We start from the raw sequence: 13,721 nt of genomic DNA, 5'->3' as shown, positions 1-13,721 counted from the left end.
CCCAGTGCCAGGAGAGGCATGCCAGCCCAGGAGTAGCTGTGCTAGGCCTCTTGGTCCCCCAGATGACACTGGAACCTTGTCCTAATTTGGCCTTTCTCCCCAGGTTGTCCCCTGACCTGCTGGGCGGCCACATTTTCCTCTGATCTGGACACAGCAATTTACGCTCCTGACCTGGACAGGGAAGGACCAGATGTTCTCTGAGGGCCCTTCCAGTGTGACAGGCCAAGCTGCAAGGCTGTGCTGTAGGAACAGAACACACTGACTGGGACTAAGGGAGAAAGGCTTTATTTAATCCTGGCCATTCCACGCCAACAGCTCCAGTTCAGAAAAAAAGAAGAGCTTTTGTGAGGGGACAGAGGTCTCCAGTGCCATGGTTCCTTTGTTACTGGTAAGGCTTTCATTGGACCCAAGCAGCTCTGGGCTGGAGTCATGAGCACTGAAGATACAAGATGGCAGGACTACCAGGTGATGGACCCCTGTGACTTCATGAGGCTCTGCACATGTCTAACTTTCTTCCTACTCTTGTCCTTAGGATCTGAACAGAGGATCTGTCCTGGACAGTAACAAACCTACAGAGAGGGTGAAAACCCTCAGGGACCACCTGGGTGGGAAGGGCCTTGAGTTCTGGGACCAGCCTTCACCCTGCACTGACAAGAGCCTGAGACCCAAAGAGAGACCACGGTCACATAGGACACTGGTAGCAGATCCCAGACAGTGGGTTCTGTCCTTAGTAAGGTTCTTGACCCTCCTAGAATCCCAACCTTGGTCTTGCCACAGCAGAGAAACTGCCAGACCCTGCTGGGAGGCAGGACTGTAGAGACCCAACTAGTGGCTGCTCATGAACCAGGATGATTTGGGGAGAGCGGTGGCTTTCTGGCCTGGGTAAGCAGTAGTGCCATCCACCTTTGGTCCTGTTTCTAAATAAATGAAGGACTTGGACACCATGGCCTGGGGCACTTTTGGGTCTCAGTGTGTCATCTGGAACTGCCCAGAGGAGCAGGGTCAGATAGGGAGAAGAAAGGCCGTGCTCCTTCCTATGTTCTGGGGGTTCCAGGAGTCTGGGGGAAGAGCAGTGGGACTTACACACAATGACATCCCCTGGACACTCTGCTGAAGTCCTGCACCACATCATTTGCTTTCTAACGGGAATGGTCCCTTTGAAATACTCAAGCTAGCATTCCTAGCCAACACTGGTTGCTTGAGCTACAGAACATGCAGGAGCAGGTGTCCATGGCCTATGGGGGTGTAGTCTCTGAGTACATAGGTTACATTGTGTGTGACCATGTGCGTCCATGGGAGGGTCTGAGGGCTCCCTGTGTATGTGTGCACGTTTCATTTTCACCCCTTAGAGGACTGCAACTGAACATTCTCTTTATTAGTCATTTTGATATTTTTTTTTAAAAACTGCCTGCTAATGTCATTTTTCTGGGTTTTATTACTTTTCTCGATTATAAAACCTATCTTTATATATTAAACATTTATATCATAAATTTTACAAAGGTATTTCTGCTTTTTGTGCTTTATCTTTTAACTTTATTTGGGATTATTAAAAACAAAAATATTTAATTTTGAAAAGTTAGTGTATTGATATTTTCCCTTAGGTTTGGCTTTAGCTTTCATATGATGCTTAGGAAAGGTTTTCTCCCTTCCATGAAAATAAAAAATTTACTCATCTTTTCTTTCTAAGGAAATCTTTATTGTTTATCCTCTTTACAAAAGTGATGCATGCTTGGTGTCAAAAACGAAAGGGAAATAAATTTAGGTAGAGTGAATATCTTCATGAGTCTTCCTATCCAAGAACAAGGTTTCTCTCTCTCCCCATTTATTTTTCCTTTTGTGGCCCTCAGTGGAGATTTCTTTCTCCATATAGATCCTGTTTATTCCTAGGAGATCCACTTTTCTCGATGCTGTTGGGAATGGGATCTTTTCTTTCATCATATTTCCTAATTAGTTGTTGGTATAAGACAAGCTATTTTTGGATGTTACTTTTTAACCAGTCATCATTCCTGATTTTAAAAGATGGAAAAGATGTGTTTCCATGGGAAGATGCCATATTCATTTCTCTCAAGGTTTTCCAGCACAGTGAATCGGATGATACTTGATTCATTAACTTTGAGAGTTTTCTACATTCTTCTCATTAGGCCTTTCCTTCACTATGGACACTTTGATGCTGACTAAGTTGGAAGCTAAACCTGAAGGCTTTCCCACATACATTACACACGTAGGGTTTCTTCCAAGTATGGACAGTCTGATGTATAATGCAGTCAGAACTATAGCTGAACCCTTTGCCACACTCCACACATCTAAAGGGTTTCTCCCCAGTGTGGCTCCTCTGATGCCGAATTAAATGGGCATTAACATGGAAGGCTTTTCCACACTCCTTACACTGAAAGGGTTTCTCTCCAGTATGGATCCTCTGATGTACAATATAGTCAGAACTACAGCTAAATGCTTTCTCACATTCCATACATTTGAAAGGTTTCTCTCCAGTGTGGATTCTCTGATGCCTGGTTAGTTTGGCATTGATACTGAAGGCTTTCCCACATTCCTTACATTGATAAGGCTTTTCTCCAGTATGGATTCGGAGATGATCAAGTAGGTTTCTTTTAGAAGTAAAGCATTTCCCACACTCATTACATTCAAAGGGTTTCTCCCCAGTGTGAATTCTCTGATGCTGCATTAGTTTTGCATTAACATTGAAGGCCTTTCCACACTCATTACACTCATAGGGCTTCTCACCAGTGTGGATTCGCAGATGCTGCCGCAGCTGGGAATTACACCTGAAGGCTTTCCCACATTCGTTACACCCATAGGGCTTCTCACCCGTGTGGATTCTCTGGTGCTGGATTAACTTCCCTTTGACACTAAAGGCCTTTCCACATTCAGTACACTCATAAGGTTTCTCACCTGTGTGGATTCTTTGATGCTGAATGAGTTTTGCATTATTACTGAAGGCCTTCCCGCACTCCTTACACTGAAAGGGCTTCTCCCCGGTGTGGATGCTCTGATGCTGCCTCAGCTGGGAGCTGCACCTGAAGCCCTTCCCACACTCATGACACTCATAAGGTTTCTCTCCAGTGTGGATTCTCTGATGTTGAATTAATTTTGCATTAACATTGAAAGCTTTCCCACAGTCATTGCACTCGTAAGGCTTCTCTCCAGTGTGGACTCTCTGGTGTGTGATGTATGCAGAACTACAGCTGAAGCCATTTCCACACTCTTTGCACTGATAGGGCTTCTCTCCTGTATGGATTCTCTGATGCCGACTTAGACTCCCGTTAACACTGAAGGCTTTCCCACACACCTTACACTGGTAGGGCTTCTCCCCACTGTGGATTGTTTGATGTGTGATATAATGGGAACTGTAACTGAAGCTTTTCCCACACTCCACACATTTGAAGGGTTTCTCCCCACTATGAAGTCTCTGATGCCAAATTAGTTTTGCATTAATGCTAAAGGCTTTGCCACACTCCTTACACTGATAAGCCTTCTCCCCAGTGTAGCCATCTTGATGCTGAGAGTTACACCTGAAGGTTTCCACTAATTCTTCACATTTAAAAGGTCTTTCCCCAGAATTAATTATTTCATGCTGAGTAAGTTTTGAGTCAAAGCTGAAGGCTCTCTCCAATCCTAAACGTTCAGGGGACTTCTCTCCAGTGCTGACGGTGTGACACGGACCCAAGTTTGGACTCTGACTAAAGAAACACTCCTCCACAGGGCTGCTGTCGTCTTTCACTGTTCCATCAATAACGCTGCTTTTTTCTTTCTTCATGCTTCCTACCAAATGGACTTCCTGTTGTTTCTCTAGAATACAGGCTTCTGAAAAGTCTGTTTCCTCGGAAAAGTCCCTCTGAAGTTCAAATGATGTATTATGTTTTTCTTCATACATTTCCTTTGTCAAATTATTGTCAGTCTGAATATCAGTATCTACTATTAAAAAAAAAAAACCATAAAATATCATGTAAGAACCATGTTAGAGAAAAGAAAAGAACTGTGGTAAAAGGAATAAAGAATCATAGTTAATCGGGGCGCCTGGGTGGCACCGCGGTTGGGCGTCTGCCTTCGGCTCAGGGCGTGATCCCTGCGTTGTGGGATCGANAAAGGGTCTCTTGAAAATCACCAAACTAGGTCAAAGAATCTAAGGTTCATCCATAAGGTGGAATAATATGTAGCTTGTAAAAAAAATAATATAATGAAACAAATCCATACATGCTGATTTGAAAAGATGTCCAAGATACACTGTTAAAAGGAAAAACAAGCTGGCAAATGGATGTAAGGCAGATTCCATTGTATAAAAGAAAAATAAAATGGGCCAATATACACTTATATATTTGTATGTGCATGACTAGAAAACTCCTGGAAGAATATACAAGAAACTGAGCAACCTGGTCCAGGAAGTTTGGGAGACTGTTCTCCAGTATGCTTTATACACTTTCTGTACAGTTTTGAGCATGAACGATTTAAAAAGATTACCAACCTCTAAGCAAATAACCAATAACATAAAGGTTAAATGTGATAGCAATGAAACAAAATCCTAGGTTTTATCCACCAGACGAGCATTCTTTCCATCACATCACACTTTACTCTGCAGTTTTTTCTCAGCTATCCCTGTGTCCTTAAGTCCCTTGTTGATAAAAATGGAAACCACTTAAGAAGGAAAAGGCACAGGATCCAACAGCATGTAGCAACACTGAGGATGGCAAGAGTCTGCAGCACCAGGAGGCAAAAGGGAAAGAACTTCGTTTCTTTTCTTGGAACTTAAACTCATGGCTTTCCAAAATTCCTCCTTCACCTTCTTTTTTCTCTGCTTAGAGAAGCAGTCTTTAGGCCCACTTGATCCCTTTGATCCATCTCTTCCCACCCCCTCCAGAACACCGTTGAATTCTCCTTGCCTTTCCTTCTTCCTCTTCCCTCAACCCTGAAATTGGTCAGTCCCTAATCTTCTTCTTCTTCTTTTTTTAATATTTTATCCATTCATTTGACAGAGAGAGAAAGCACACAAGCAGGGGGAGAGGGAGAGGGAGAAGCAGGCTTCCCGCTGAGCAGGGAGCCTGACGTAAGCCTCAATCCCAGGACCCCAAGATCATCACCTGAGCTGAAGGAAGGCAGGGGGACTGAGCCACCCAGGAGCCCATGTCCCTAATATTCTTTCTGGAATCCCTACAGTCCCAATAGAGCTAGGGATCTGTCTTTGTTCCCAAATTTCTCAAAACTGACCTCAAAATGCTGCCTCTATTTTTCATCTCCCATCTCTCCTCAACCGCATGTAATAAGCCTCCTGCCCAGTACTTCATTCTAATCTCCCTCAAGAGACCCAAGTGACCTGGACTTCCCTAGCAAGCATTTTCAAAACACTGTTGGTCTTTTCCCAATTATAAAAATAGTATTCATCCGTAATATCAGAAACGTGCAAAAAAAATTCAAGTTACTTGAAACCACCTAACAACTACATCTAATCTTCTGATGTATCTCCTCCCTGAAAGATCTTCCTTCCAATCATTTTCTAAAAATGTTTTTATTCAAAATTGAAAATATTTTCCTTCCTTAACACTAATAATGACAATTTTCCAGTATCTTTAGATATCCTGTAAAAATATTTTTTAAATTGTTAAATAGCATTCCATCCTGCAGAGGTACCTTAATTTAACCAATTCTCTCTATACTGAACGTTTCAGTTATTTCCAACATTTTATTATATAAAATTATGATGAACTTTTGTGCACGCACATCTTTGTCTGTATCTCTGATTACTTTATTAGAATACTCTAGGATCAAATAGCCAAACTATCAAGGACAAACTTTTAAAAGGTTCTTGATATGTACTGCTAAAGTACTTTCTAGAAAGACTACTAATTCACGTTCACCTCCAAAAGTCTATTCCAGTTTGGTGTATTCTCTTCATCAATATAATTGTTCTCTATATGAGCTAGGGAAACTGAAGGAACTCCATGAAAAACTGCTTTTTGCTTATTTTCCTGCTTCTGTTCTTGCTAGGACCTGTACCCCCACCTTGTACATGCCTTATAGTACAAATTATGTATGTCCTTCTTATAAGGGTCAAGGAGTTAATGATTTTTTGGTCAGCCAGCAGAGGTGATAACATCTAAGGAATGACCAAGCAGGGCTGTCATACACATTTTCTAGACCACTGACTCTAGACCTCTTGATGCCAAAACCCCCTGGCTCCAGGCAATAAGTCTTTCAGGGAGGACACCTGGACACCAGACCCCTCAATAAAAACCCCAGAGCCCAAGCAAAGGACAGACCCATTCTCTTTTCCTTTCTGAGTCTCCCAGACACTCCATCTGCTATACTCTATCACTTATGCTATTCAATAAACTCTGCTCTCACTTCCTCCTGGCTACATTTGATTTCTATCCTGCTCAAAGCCAAAGACCCTCTTGGTCGGTCCTGCAGGACCTCCCTGGGTCCTTGGACCCAGCCTACCTATGTCAAGTGTGTTAGGTAAAACATGTCTGTTTTAATTTGTATTTCATTGGTTTCTACCAAGGGTGAAGATTTTTCACACTGACTAAAATTTGTACTTCTTATGTGAATCAAACACTTAAATTCTTTGCCAATTTTTCTATACTAGTGACCTTCTATTTACCAAATCCTATGGTGTGGCAGATGCTACCAGTTACTTAACCAATATCCATTCTCCCTTTCTTCCTTACTAACATGTTCTCCAATTTTTTTGCAGTAGCAATAGAAACTACAGCCAAAAACTGTATTTTCCACACTCTCTTGCGGTAGGGGGGCCCATAAGACAGTTCCAGCAAATGAGATCTAAACAGAAGTCACCAGATGGGCCTTCTGAAAGTTTTTTAAAAGACAGTCAACTCTGCTGATGGGGGACCTTGTGCCCTGTACCTATCTTCCCCTTCTGTCTGCCTAAAAGCCATTTGATTCCTTGTTCCAGTTAACCTACACAGCCTAATTAATGTTTCCATTCTCAGCTTAGATCATGATGGCTATTCAAAAACTTCAAATATTTCAGGATTGTCTGACTACAGAATGAAATCCAGACTCCTTTGAGGAGCTCCACAACATCATTTCTTTTCCCTTCTATATGCAATGTGCTTTAAACTCTTTTGCAAAACATGTCTTCCTTGGTCAGGGATCATCTGGTTGAATGACCATAAGGAATAAAAATCCACTGAAACTTTATTTTTTAAAAAATTTTTTAAAAAATATTTTATTTATTTATTTATTTATTTGACAGAGAGATAGCACAAGCAAGGGGAGCAGCAGGCAGAGGGAGAGGGAGAAGCAGGCTCCCCGCTGAGATTATGACCTGAGCCGAAGGCAGCCACTTAACCAACTGAGCTACCCAGGCGCCCTGAAACTATCTTTTTAGAAAGGGGGATTCACTGAAAGGATACAAGAGAATCTATGGACCACAAATGCAGTAAGTAAATGGGAAATCACAAGAAATGGGAAATCATCTGGCAACTACTCTGCTTAAGCCCACGAGAAACCTGCTACTTCAAGTATGGTCTAAGAACCAGAAACACTGGCAGAACCTGAGAATTAACAGAAATGCAAAATCTTGGTCCTATCCCAGACTTACTAAACGACAATATGCATATTTGCAAGACAGCCAAATGATTCATTTGCACATCATTTGAGAAGCACTGAATTGAGAGCACTTTCTCCCTTCCACCTTATTTCCCACAGCTTACTATATACAGCTGTCTCCTCCCCCCCCCAAAAAAAATTAATAAAAACTAAATACTTCATTGAGCACACACTATAAGTTAGGTACTTAATATGTGTTATCTCATGTAATCCTCAACCCATAAGACCAGCACTATTCTCTCACTTTATTATTCCATTTTCAGGGACAAACACACAGAAGCTTAGAGAACTCAAATAACTTACCTGCTTAAAGGCACAACTAGGAAGTCATATGACTAGGAATAGCAGTTGGGATGGGACCTCAGGGAAGTCTACTCCAAAGACTGTACTTTTAACTACCAGGCTATTCTGCCCTTCTGCATAAAAAGACTGTTAATTCTCCATCCATCACATTAAGTGTACAATGCTTAGGAAGTAGCAAGGACCCAAAAACACCATCCATTAATTTCATCTGAGAAAGTCAGAATTCCAAAATTAGGACTGGAAAGAATTAGAATGAGGCATTTGAAAAAATATCTGTTCTTGGAATCAGGAAGAAATAGCAAACTGCAAATAGGTCTCAACTGTACCTATCTCTATAAATCATCATTTATTTAAATTTTACTCTGCACAGACGGCTCATAAAGATGGCATGCTTATATGTTGCTTAAGTTGACCTTCTTCTTAAAGAGTTAAGTTTTCTCCCAGAATAGGCAACCTGTGTGTCCCTTACCAGTCCAGAGGCCCTGGGGGCCTATTTCTGTTCCAGCCACCAGTGGAGATGGGCCCTCCAGCTCATCTGCTCCCTCCAGTTGTGAGATCACAGCAGGTTTGAGAAGCGAAAATCCTGTTTAGGGGAAAAGAAATAGGAGAGGAAGGTGAATAATCTCCCACAGATGAGTTCTTAAGCATCTCCTCAGACTGTCTTGGCAATAGGAAGGCAAAATAAGAGCACTAGGGGATCCCAGGCCTAAAGACTATGGGAAAGTGGGGGGTGGAGGGACAAGTGGAAAGATGGGGGGCTTGGAAGGTATATGTGTGTGGGGGGGGTGCCTGAGAAGGTGTGGGAGGAGTTGAGAATGACCCAGACTTGGGCCCAGAAGACCTCAAGATATGCAGGTCAGGTGAAGGTGAACCTGAAGATAATGCTGTGTGAAACAGTAAGTTTCTTTTTTCCACACTGTGTCCAAACCACAACTTCTAGAGGGTGGATAAAGAGTGCACACCAGTCCCGGCAAAGTCCTGTATTGGCCCAAAAAGGGCTTGAGGCTCACCCTTCCCAGCAACCCCTGACTCAAGGGGGATTAGGAATCTCAGCCCCTGGGGGTCCCACTCAGTAAAGGATTACCAGAGACCCCACCTGCAACCTGTTAGGGGACAATAAGCCAGGAAACCCCAACAGGCAGAGTCCGGGTCCCAGGGAGAGAGAGGCCTTACCCAGGGAGGCCACATTCCCATAATTCTCCAGCATCACATCCCTGTACAGGGCCCTCTGTGCAGGGGACAGGCCATCCCATTCCGTCTGGGTGAAGTACACAGCCACGTCCTCGAAGGTCACCGACTTCTGAAACAACAGGTTCCTGCTGCCCTAGGGCCAATTCCATGGCTCAGGCCCTAAGTGAGGGGCAGAGGGGAGTATAAGGGCTTGGGGAGGGAGCTTGTGAAGAGCACAGAATTAGTAACAAGGGGAAAGGTTTGAGAAATAGCACCTGGAAAGTAAACAATGGAGAATTATCTGACTTCTCTCATGTCAGGGAACCTCATGCCATATTTTATGCTTATAAAAGATATCCTAAGTTGGGATGACAGAAAAAACATTCCCATAATCAAGTTCCCCCAAAGCAACTCCACTGTTTCAGTTAGGCCCGGTCCTCAGTGGTGGGTGCAGCTCAGGACCAACCCCCAGCATTCCCACTTGAGATCTTGGCTTCTTCATCCTGTTCCCCTCACCTGTAAACCTCCGGCCACCCCAGAGAACAGCTATGGCCTCCATCTCATCCAGCCCCATCTGTCGCCTGACTCCCATCACTGCCCCTGCTACAAAGGGCTGTGCGGCTGCTTGAGCACCTCCAGCAGCTTGGCACTGCCCTGACTGGTTAAGGTGGGGGCGACAGCCCATTCTGCTTCCAGAGGCATCTTGCTGAAAATCCAACATTTTCTGTTACCCTCTCCAGTTCATGACTCTCATCCTTTCCAATTTTACCCAAGAACTCACTGTTTCTCCAAGAAGGTTTGGGAAAGAGGGGAGCTACTGGCCAGCTAGACTCGGCCACCCTTCCAGCTGCTCGGCCACCCTTCCAGCTGCTTCTCTTTGCATCACTACACCATGCGCTCAGCACCGGCTCTGCGTCAGGGCTAATGCCTCCCTTCTGGGCAGCTGCAGCCTCCAATCACTCTCTCTCTCTCTCTGCCCCCGTCAGTCTTCTGTAACGACCTTGGAGACACCCTGGCAGGGATATGCCCTCAATTCCTCTCTGCCAGGATCTGTCTTGCTTCCTTCTACTGACCTCCACCCATCAACAATTCTAGTCCAACCTCTGGGTGAGTCTGCACGTGGGTCTCATCTGTGACGTTGGATGGGTGAAGGAACTTCTCTGAACAATACGAAATGCCTTCACTGCTGCCACCACCACCCTTTACCCTAGTAAGTCGGCGCCTCCTCCTGAACTCAAACATCCCTATCTGTGCAGGAAACCTCAGCCAGAACCCTGGGGATTGTTCCTGACTCCTCCCTCTCCCTTACCCTACCTCCAATCCTTTGACTCTCAACATCCTTAAGATTTTTATGTTAAGCATTACTTGAATTGGATTCTTTTTCCTTAAGAACTACTTTCCTTGATGAAGCCCACATCACACCTGGACCAATGGAATTCTGTCTGAAGTGGTCACCTTCATTTTCAATCACCCCGAAAAATAATTTCCTACAAAGCCATCACAACTCTGACCGCGTTAACCTCACAGGTTGCACACACGTCATAGGCATGAGCAGTTAAGAATCAGATGCTGGAGGAGCGCCTGGGTGGCACAGCGGTTAAGCGTCTGCCTTCGGCTCAGGGCGTGATCCCAGCATTATGGGATCGAGCTCCACATCAGGCTCCTGCTATGAGCCTGCTTCTTCCCCTCCCACTCCCCCTGCTTGTGTTCCCTCTCTCGCTGGCTGTCTCTATCTCTGTCAAATAAATAAATAAAATCTTTAAAAAAAAAAGAATCAGATGCTGGCAATATGCCCTTGGGCCCAGCACTCTACTCCCCTTCACCTTCATGTCTTTTGTGACAGAATGAGCACAACACAGCACCNATGCTGGCAATAAGCCCTTGGGCCCAGCACTCTACTCCCCTTCACCTTCATGTCTTTTGTGACAGAATGAGCACAACACAGCACCTATCTCAGAGGGCGGGTGTCAGGACTGAGCGATCCATGCTAGTGCTTAGTATGGTGCCTGCAGCGCAGCAAGCCTCAAACAATGTTACTGGAATTACTGGGACTAGGACTATTCCTAGCCTGTCGTCCATGGAGGTCCATGGATGTGCTTCAGGGGGTCCATGAAGTCCCTGAAACTGCATGGAGAATTTGGTTTGCATGCTTATTTTTCTGAGGGGTGGGGGGAGGGTTCACAGCTCTTACCAGAGACCTAAAGTTGGAGCCCCTGCACCCAAGCCCTGAAAGCCTCTCCAGAATACAATGAGACATCCTGTCCCATCAGACTTCCTTTCTCCCTCTCCAGACCCCACTCCTCTCGTCTCCTCGCCCCCACCAAATGAGAGGCACATCCACCCTTTGTGATGATCTGGTCCTACTACTCCTCTTCCCCTACAGCCCGGTCCCTGGGCACCCTTAATCCTCTACTACCTCCTCCATTCACATCCATGCATGGAGCATCCTCCGTGGGCAGCTGCCATGTCCCCTATTCACCAGAAGAGCAAAGAACCTCGGTGTGCAGAACCCTTCACTCCTGCTGCTTCCATCCCTTCACATCACTGCTCTTCCCGCAAGTTCCAGGCAGAAGCCAGGAGGGCCCTTCCAGCTTCCACCACAAAGCTCACCAGCTTCCCTTCTCAGTTTTCTTCAATTTGAAACTGTTGAGAGGAAGAGCTGAAGGACCCACAGCTCACCTGGGGCCAGGCTGTCAGGAGCATGGCTGCCATCACCTGCTCTCCCTCTCAGAGAAGGGCTGGAGCTGAGGAAAAAGAGAGAGAGACAAGTGTGAGGCGAGCCCCATCCCAGGAGGAACAACACAGCCCCTCACAGATGTGAGAAGAAGACAGCCAGCGTCCAGATAGGAGTGCAGCAGGAGCTGCCACAGGAAGAAGGGGGTGATCCGTTCACTGGCTCAGTGCCCAGGAGCCCTCCCAGCCATGACACTGATGCTCATTGCCAGGAACCCTAGGATTTCACAATTCTGACGCATATCACACACACAAGAGCAGACACAAAATGTACTCAGAGCCTAAAGCATAATAAAACAAAGACCCACATAGCAACAACTCAGCTTAAGAAACAGAATACTACCAAGATCTTGGACTTATTTTTCTCTAAACAAGCATTACCCTCAATTACACTGCAAAAGAAGCCTGAGTCAGGCCCCTGGGAGCTGGAGGAGACAGCTGTTTCCCTACATCCTGCCTGCTCCCTCACACAGTTGAGTGTCTTCAACAGCCCCACTATCTCTGTAGAGATCTTGGGAAGCCAGCCTTCCATGTGGCCCAGGCTTACCTTTGAGGACCCAGGCTGCCTCCTCATGTTCTTCAGCCCTCTGATAGTGAAGTCAGAGCCTCAGCTCCCTGAGAGAGGGGATGACTATATCATCTAGGGTCCCGTGACCCAGCACCCATTGTTCACTCTATTCAAAATATATGGACTGCTTATTTTCGGGTTTTTACTGCTCCCGAAGTCAGTCTTGAAAATATGTGTTTTACTAAAATATCATCTATGTCTTCTAGGATTTCAACTTGAGTGCAGAGTTGTGGAAAACACTGGTTCATGATTCTTTCCATTTCCTCCATATCTGGAGCTACTTTGTTTTTCCCTCTTTTGAATATGTGTGCTTTCTAGACCCTTTCCCCTTTGTTAATGTTATGGATGGAACGTGTCCCCCCTAAGATTCATATGTTGAAGTCCTATCCCCCAATGTGACTATATTTGGATATAGGACCTGTGAGGAGGTAATAAGGTTAAACAAAGCCATAAATGTGGGCGGGGCCCTACTCTGATAAGGCTGGCGTGCTCACAAAAAGGAGGAAAAGACACCAGAGTTCTTTGACTACCACATGCAGACACAGTGAGAAGACAGCCATCTGCAACCCAAAGAGAGCCCTCACCAAGAACCAAACTGTCTGGTACCTTAAACTTGGGCTTTCAGCCTCTAGAACTGTGAGAAATAAATTTCTGTTCTTTGAGCCATGCAGTCTATGGTATTCTGTTATGGTGGCCTGAGCAGACTAATAAAGTTAAGTTGAACAATGATTTGTCTATTTGAATGTTGTTTTCTTTTATTTTTCAAGAACAAATTTTTCTAATTATTTAGAACACCACTCTTTTCTATTTCCTTTTAGTTCATTAAGTTCTGCTTTCTTTGTTTCTTTAGGTCTGTAAAAGCTACACCTCTGTGAGAGGTACACCTTCAGTTCCCCTCCAAATCCTCTGGTCTCAGTCCAGGGCCAGAGACTTTGACCAGCTTTGCGCAGGTATAACCTACCAATGCATCCTCAAGGATCTATACCACATATGGCTGATTCCTGCCCTGGGGCTTCTCTGGTGTCCTGTGGGGGCCATCTGCAGGTATCTATGGACACCTGCTAGGTACTGAAAGGCAGAGAGGAATTAATGCCTGTGAGGCCACCAATGACCAGCAGGGGACAGAGGTCGATGGATATTTTCCCCTTCAGTCTCCTACATGAGATTCCAAGGCTCCTCAAAGATCCTGCAAGACTGAGCACCAGTCACCTGTAGACAGGAGCGCCTGAAAACACATCCTTGTATTGGCTCTCCCTTCTGTTTCACTCCCCTTGTCTTACACTCTGCCCTTGCAATACATTCCCAAGTAAACTGCCTGCACACAAACCTCTGTCCTGTGTTCTACTTTGGGGGAAACTAGGCTACA

At 45.0% G+C, this 13,721-nt stretch overlaps 1 protein-coding gene across 19 annotated transcripts in view; it reads right to left on the bottom strand.

Moving 5' to 3' along the window:
- Positions 1-1,526: 1,526 nt before the first annotated feature.
- Positions 1,527-13,721, bottom strand: part of ZNF23 (zinc finger protein 23) — a 54,644-nt gene continuing 42,449 nt past the window's right edge. For 5 of the 19 annotated variants that reach the window (XM_019801501.2, XM_019801500.2, XM_019801495.2 and 2 more), the window contains 4 exons: positions 11,734-11,798; positions 9,058-9,184; positions 8,354-8,467; positions 1,528-3,930 (listed from right to left, as the gene is read on the bottom strand). In XM_019801501.2, the coding sequence (XP_019657060.1) occupies positions 2,138-3,930; positions 8,354-8,467; positions 9,058-9,184; positions 11,734-11,766 (2,067 nt within the window). In that variant the 5' untranslated portion in view covers positions 11,767-11,798 and the 3' untranslated portion in view covers positions 1,528-2,137. The other 14 variants (XM_034672470.1, XM_019801502.2, XM_034672472.1 and 11 more) reach the window with 11 other exon arrangements.

Source organism: Ailuropoda melanoleuca, chromosome 12 (genome assembly GCF_002007445.2).
Source record: "Ailuropoda melanoleuca isolate Jingjing chromosome 12, ASM200744v2, whole genome shotgun sequence".
NCBI lineage: Eukaryota > Metazoa > Chordata > Mammalia > Carnivora > Ursidae > Ailuropoda > Ailuropoda melanoleuca.
Note: the sequence above shows the minus strand (reverse complement) of the source record. Positions and strands in the feature narration are given on the sequence as shown.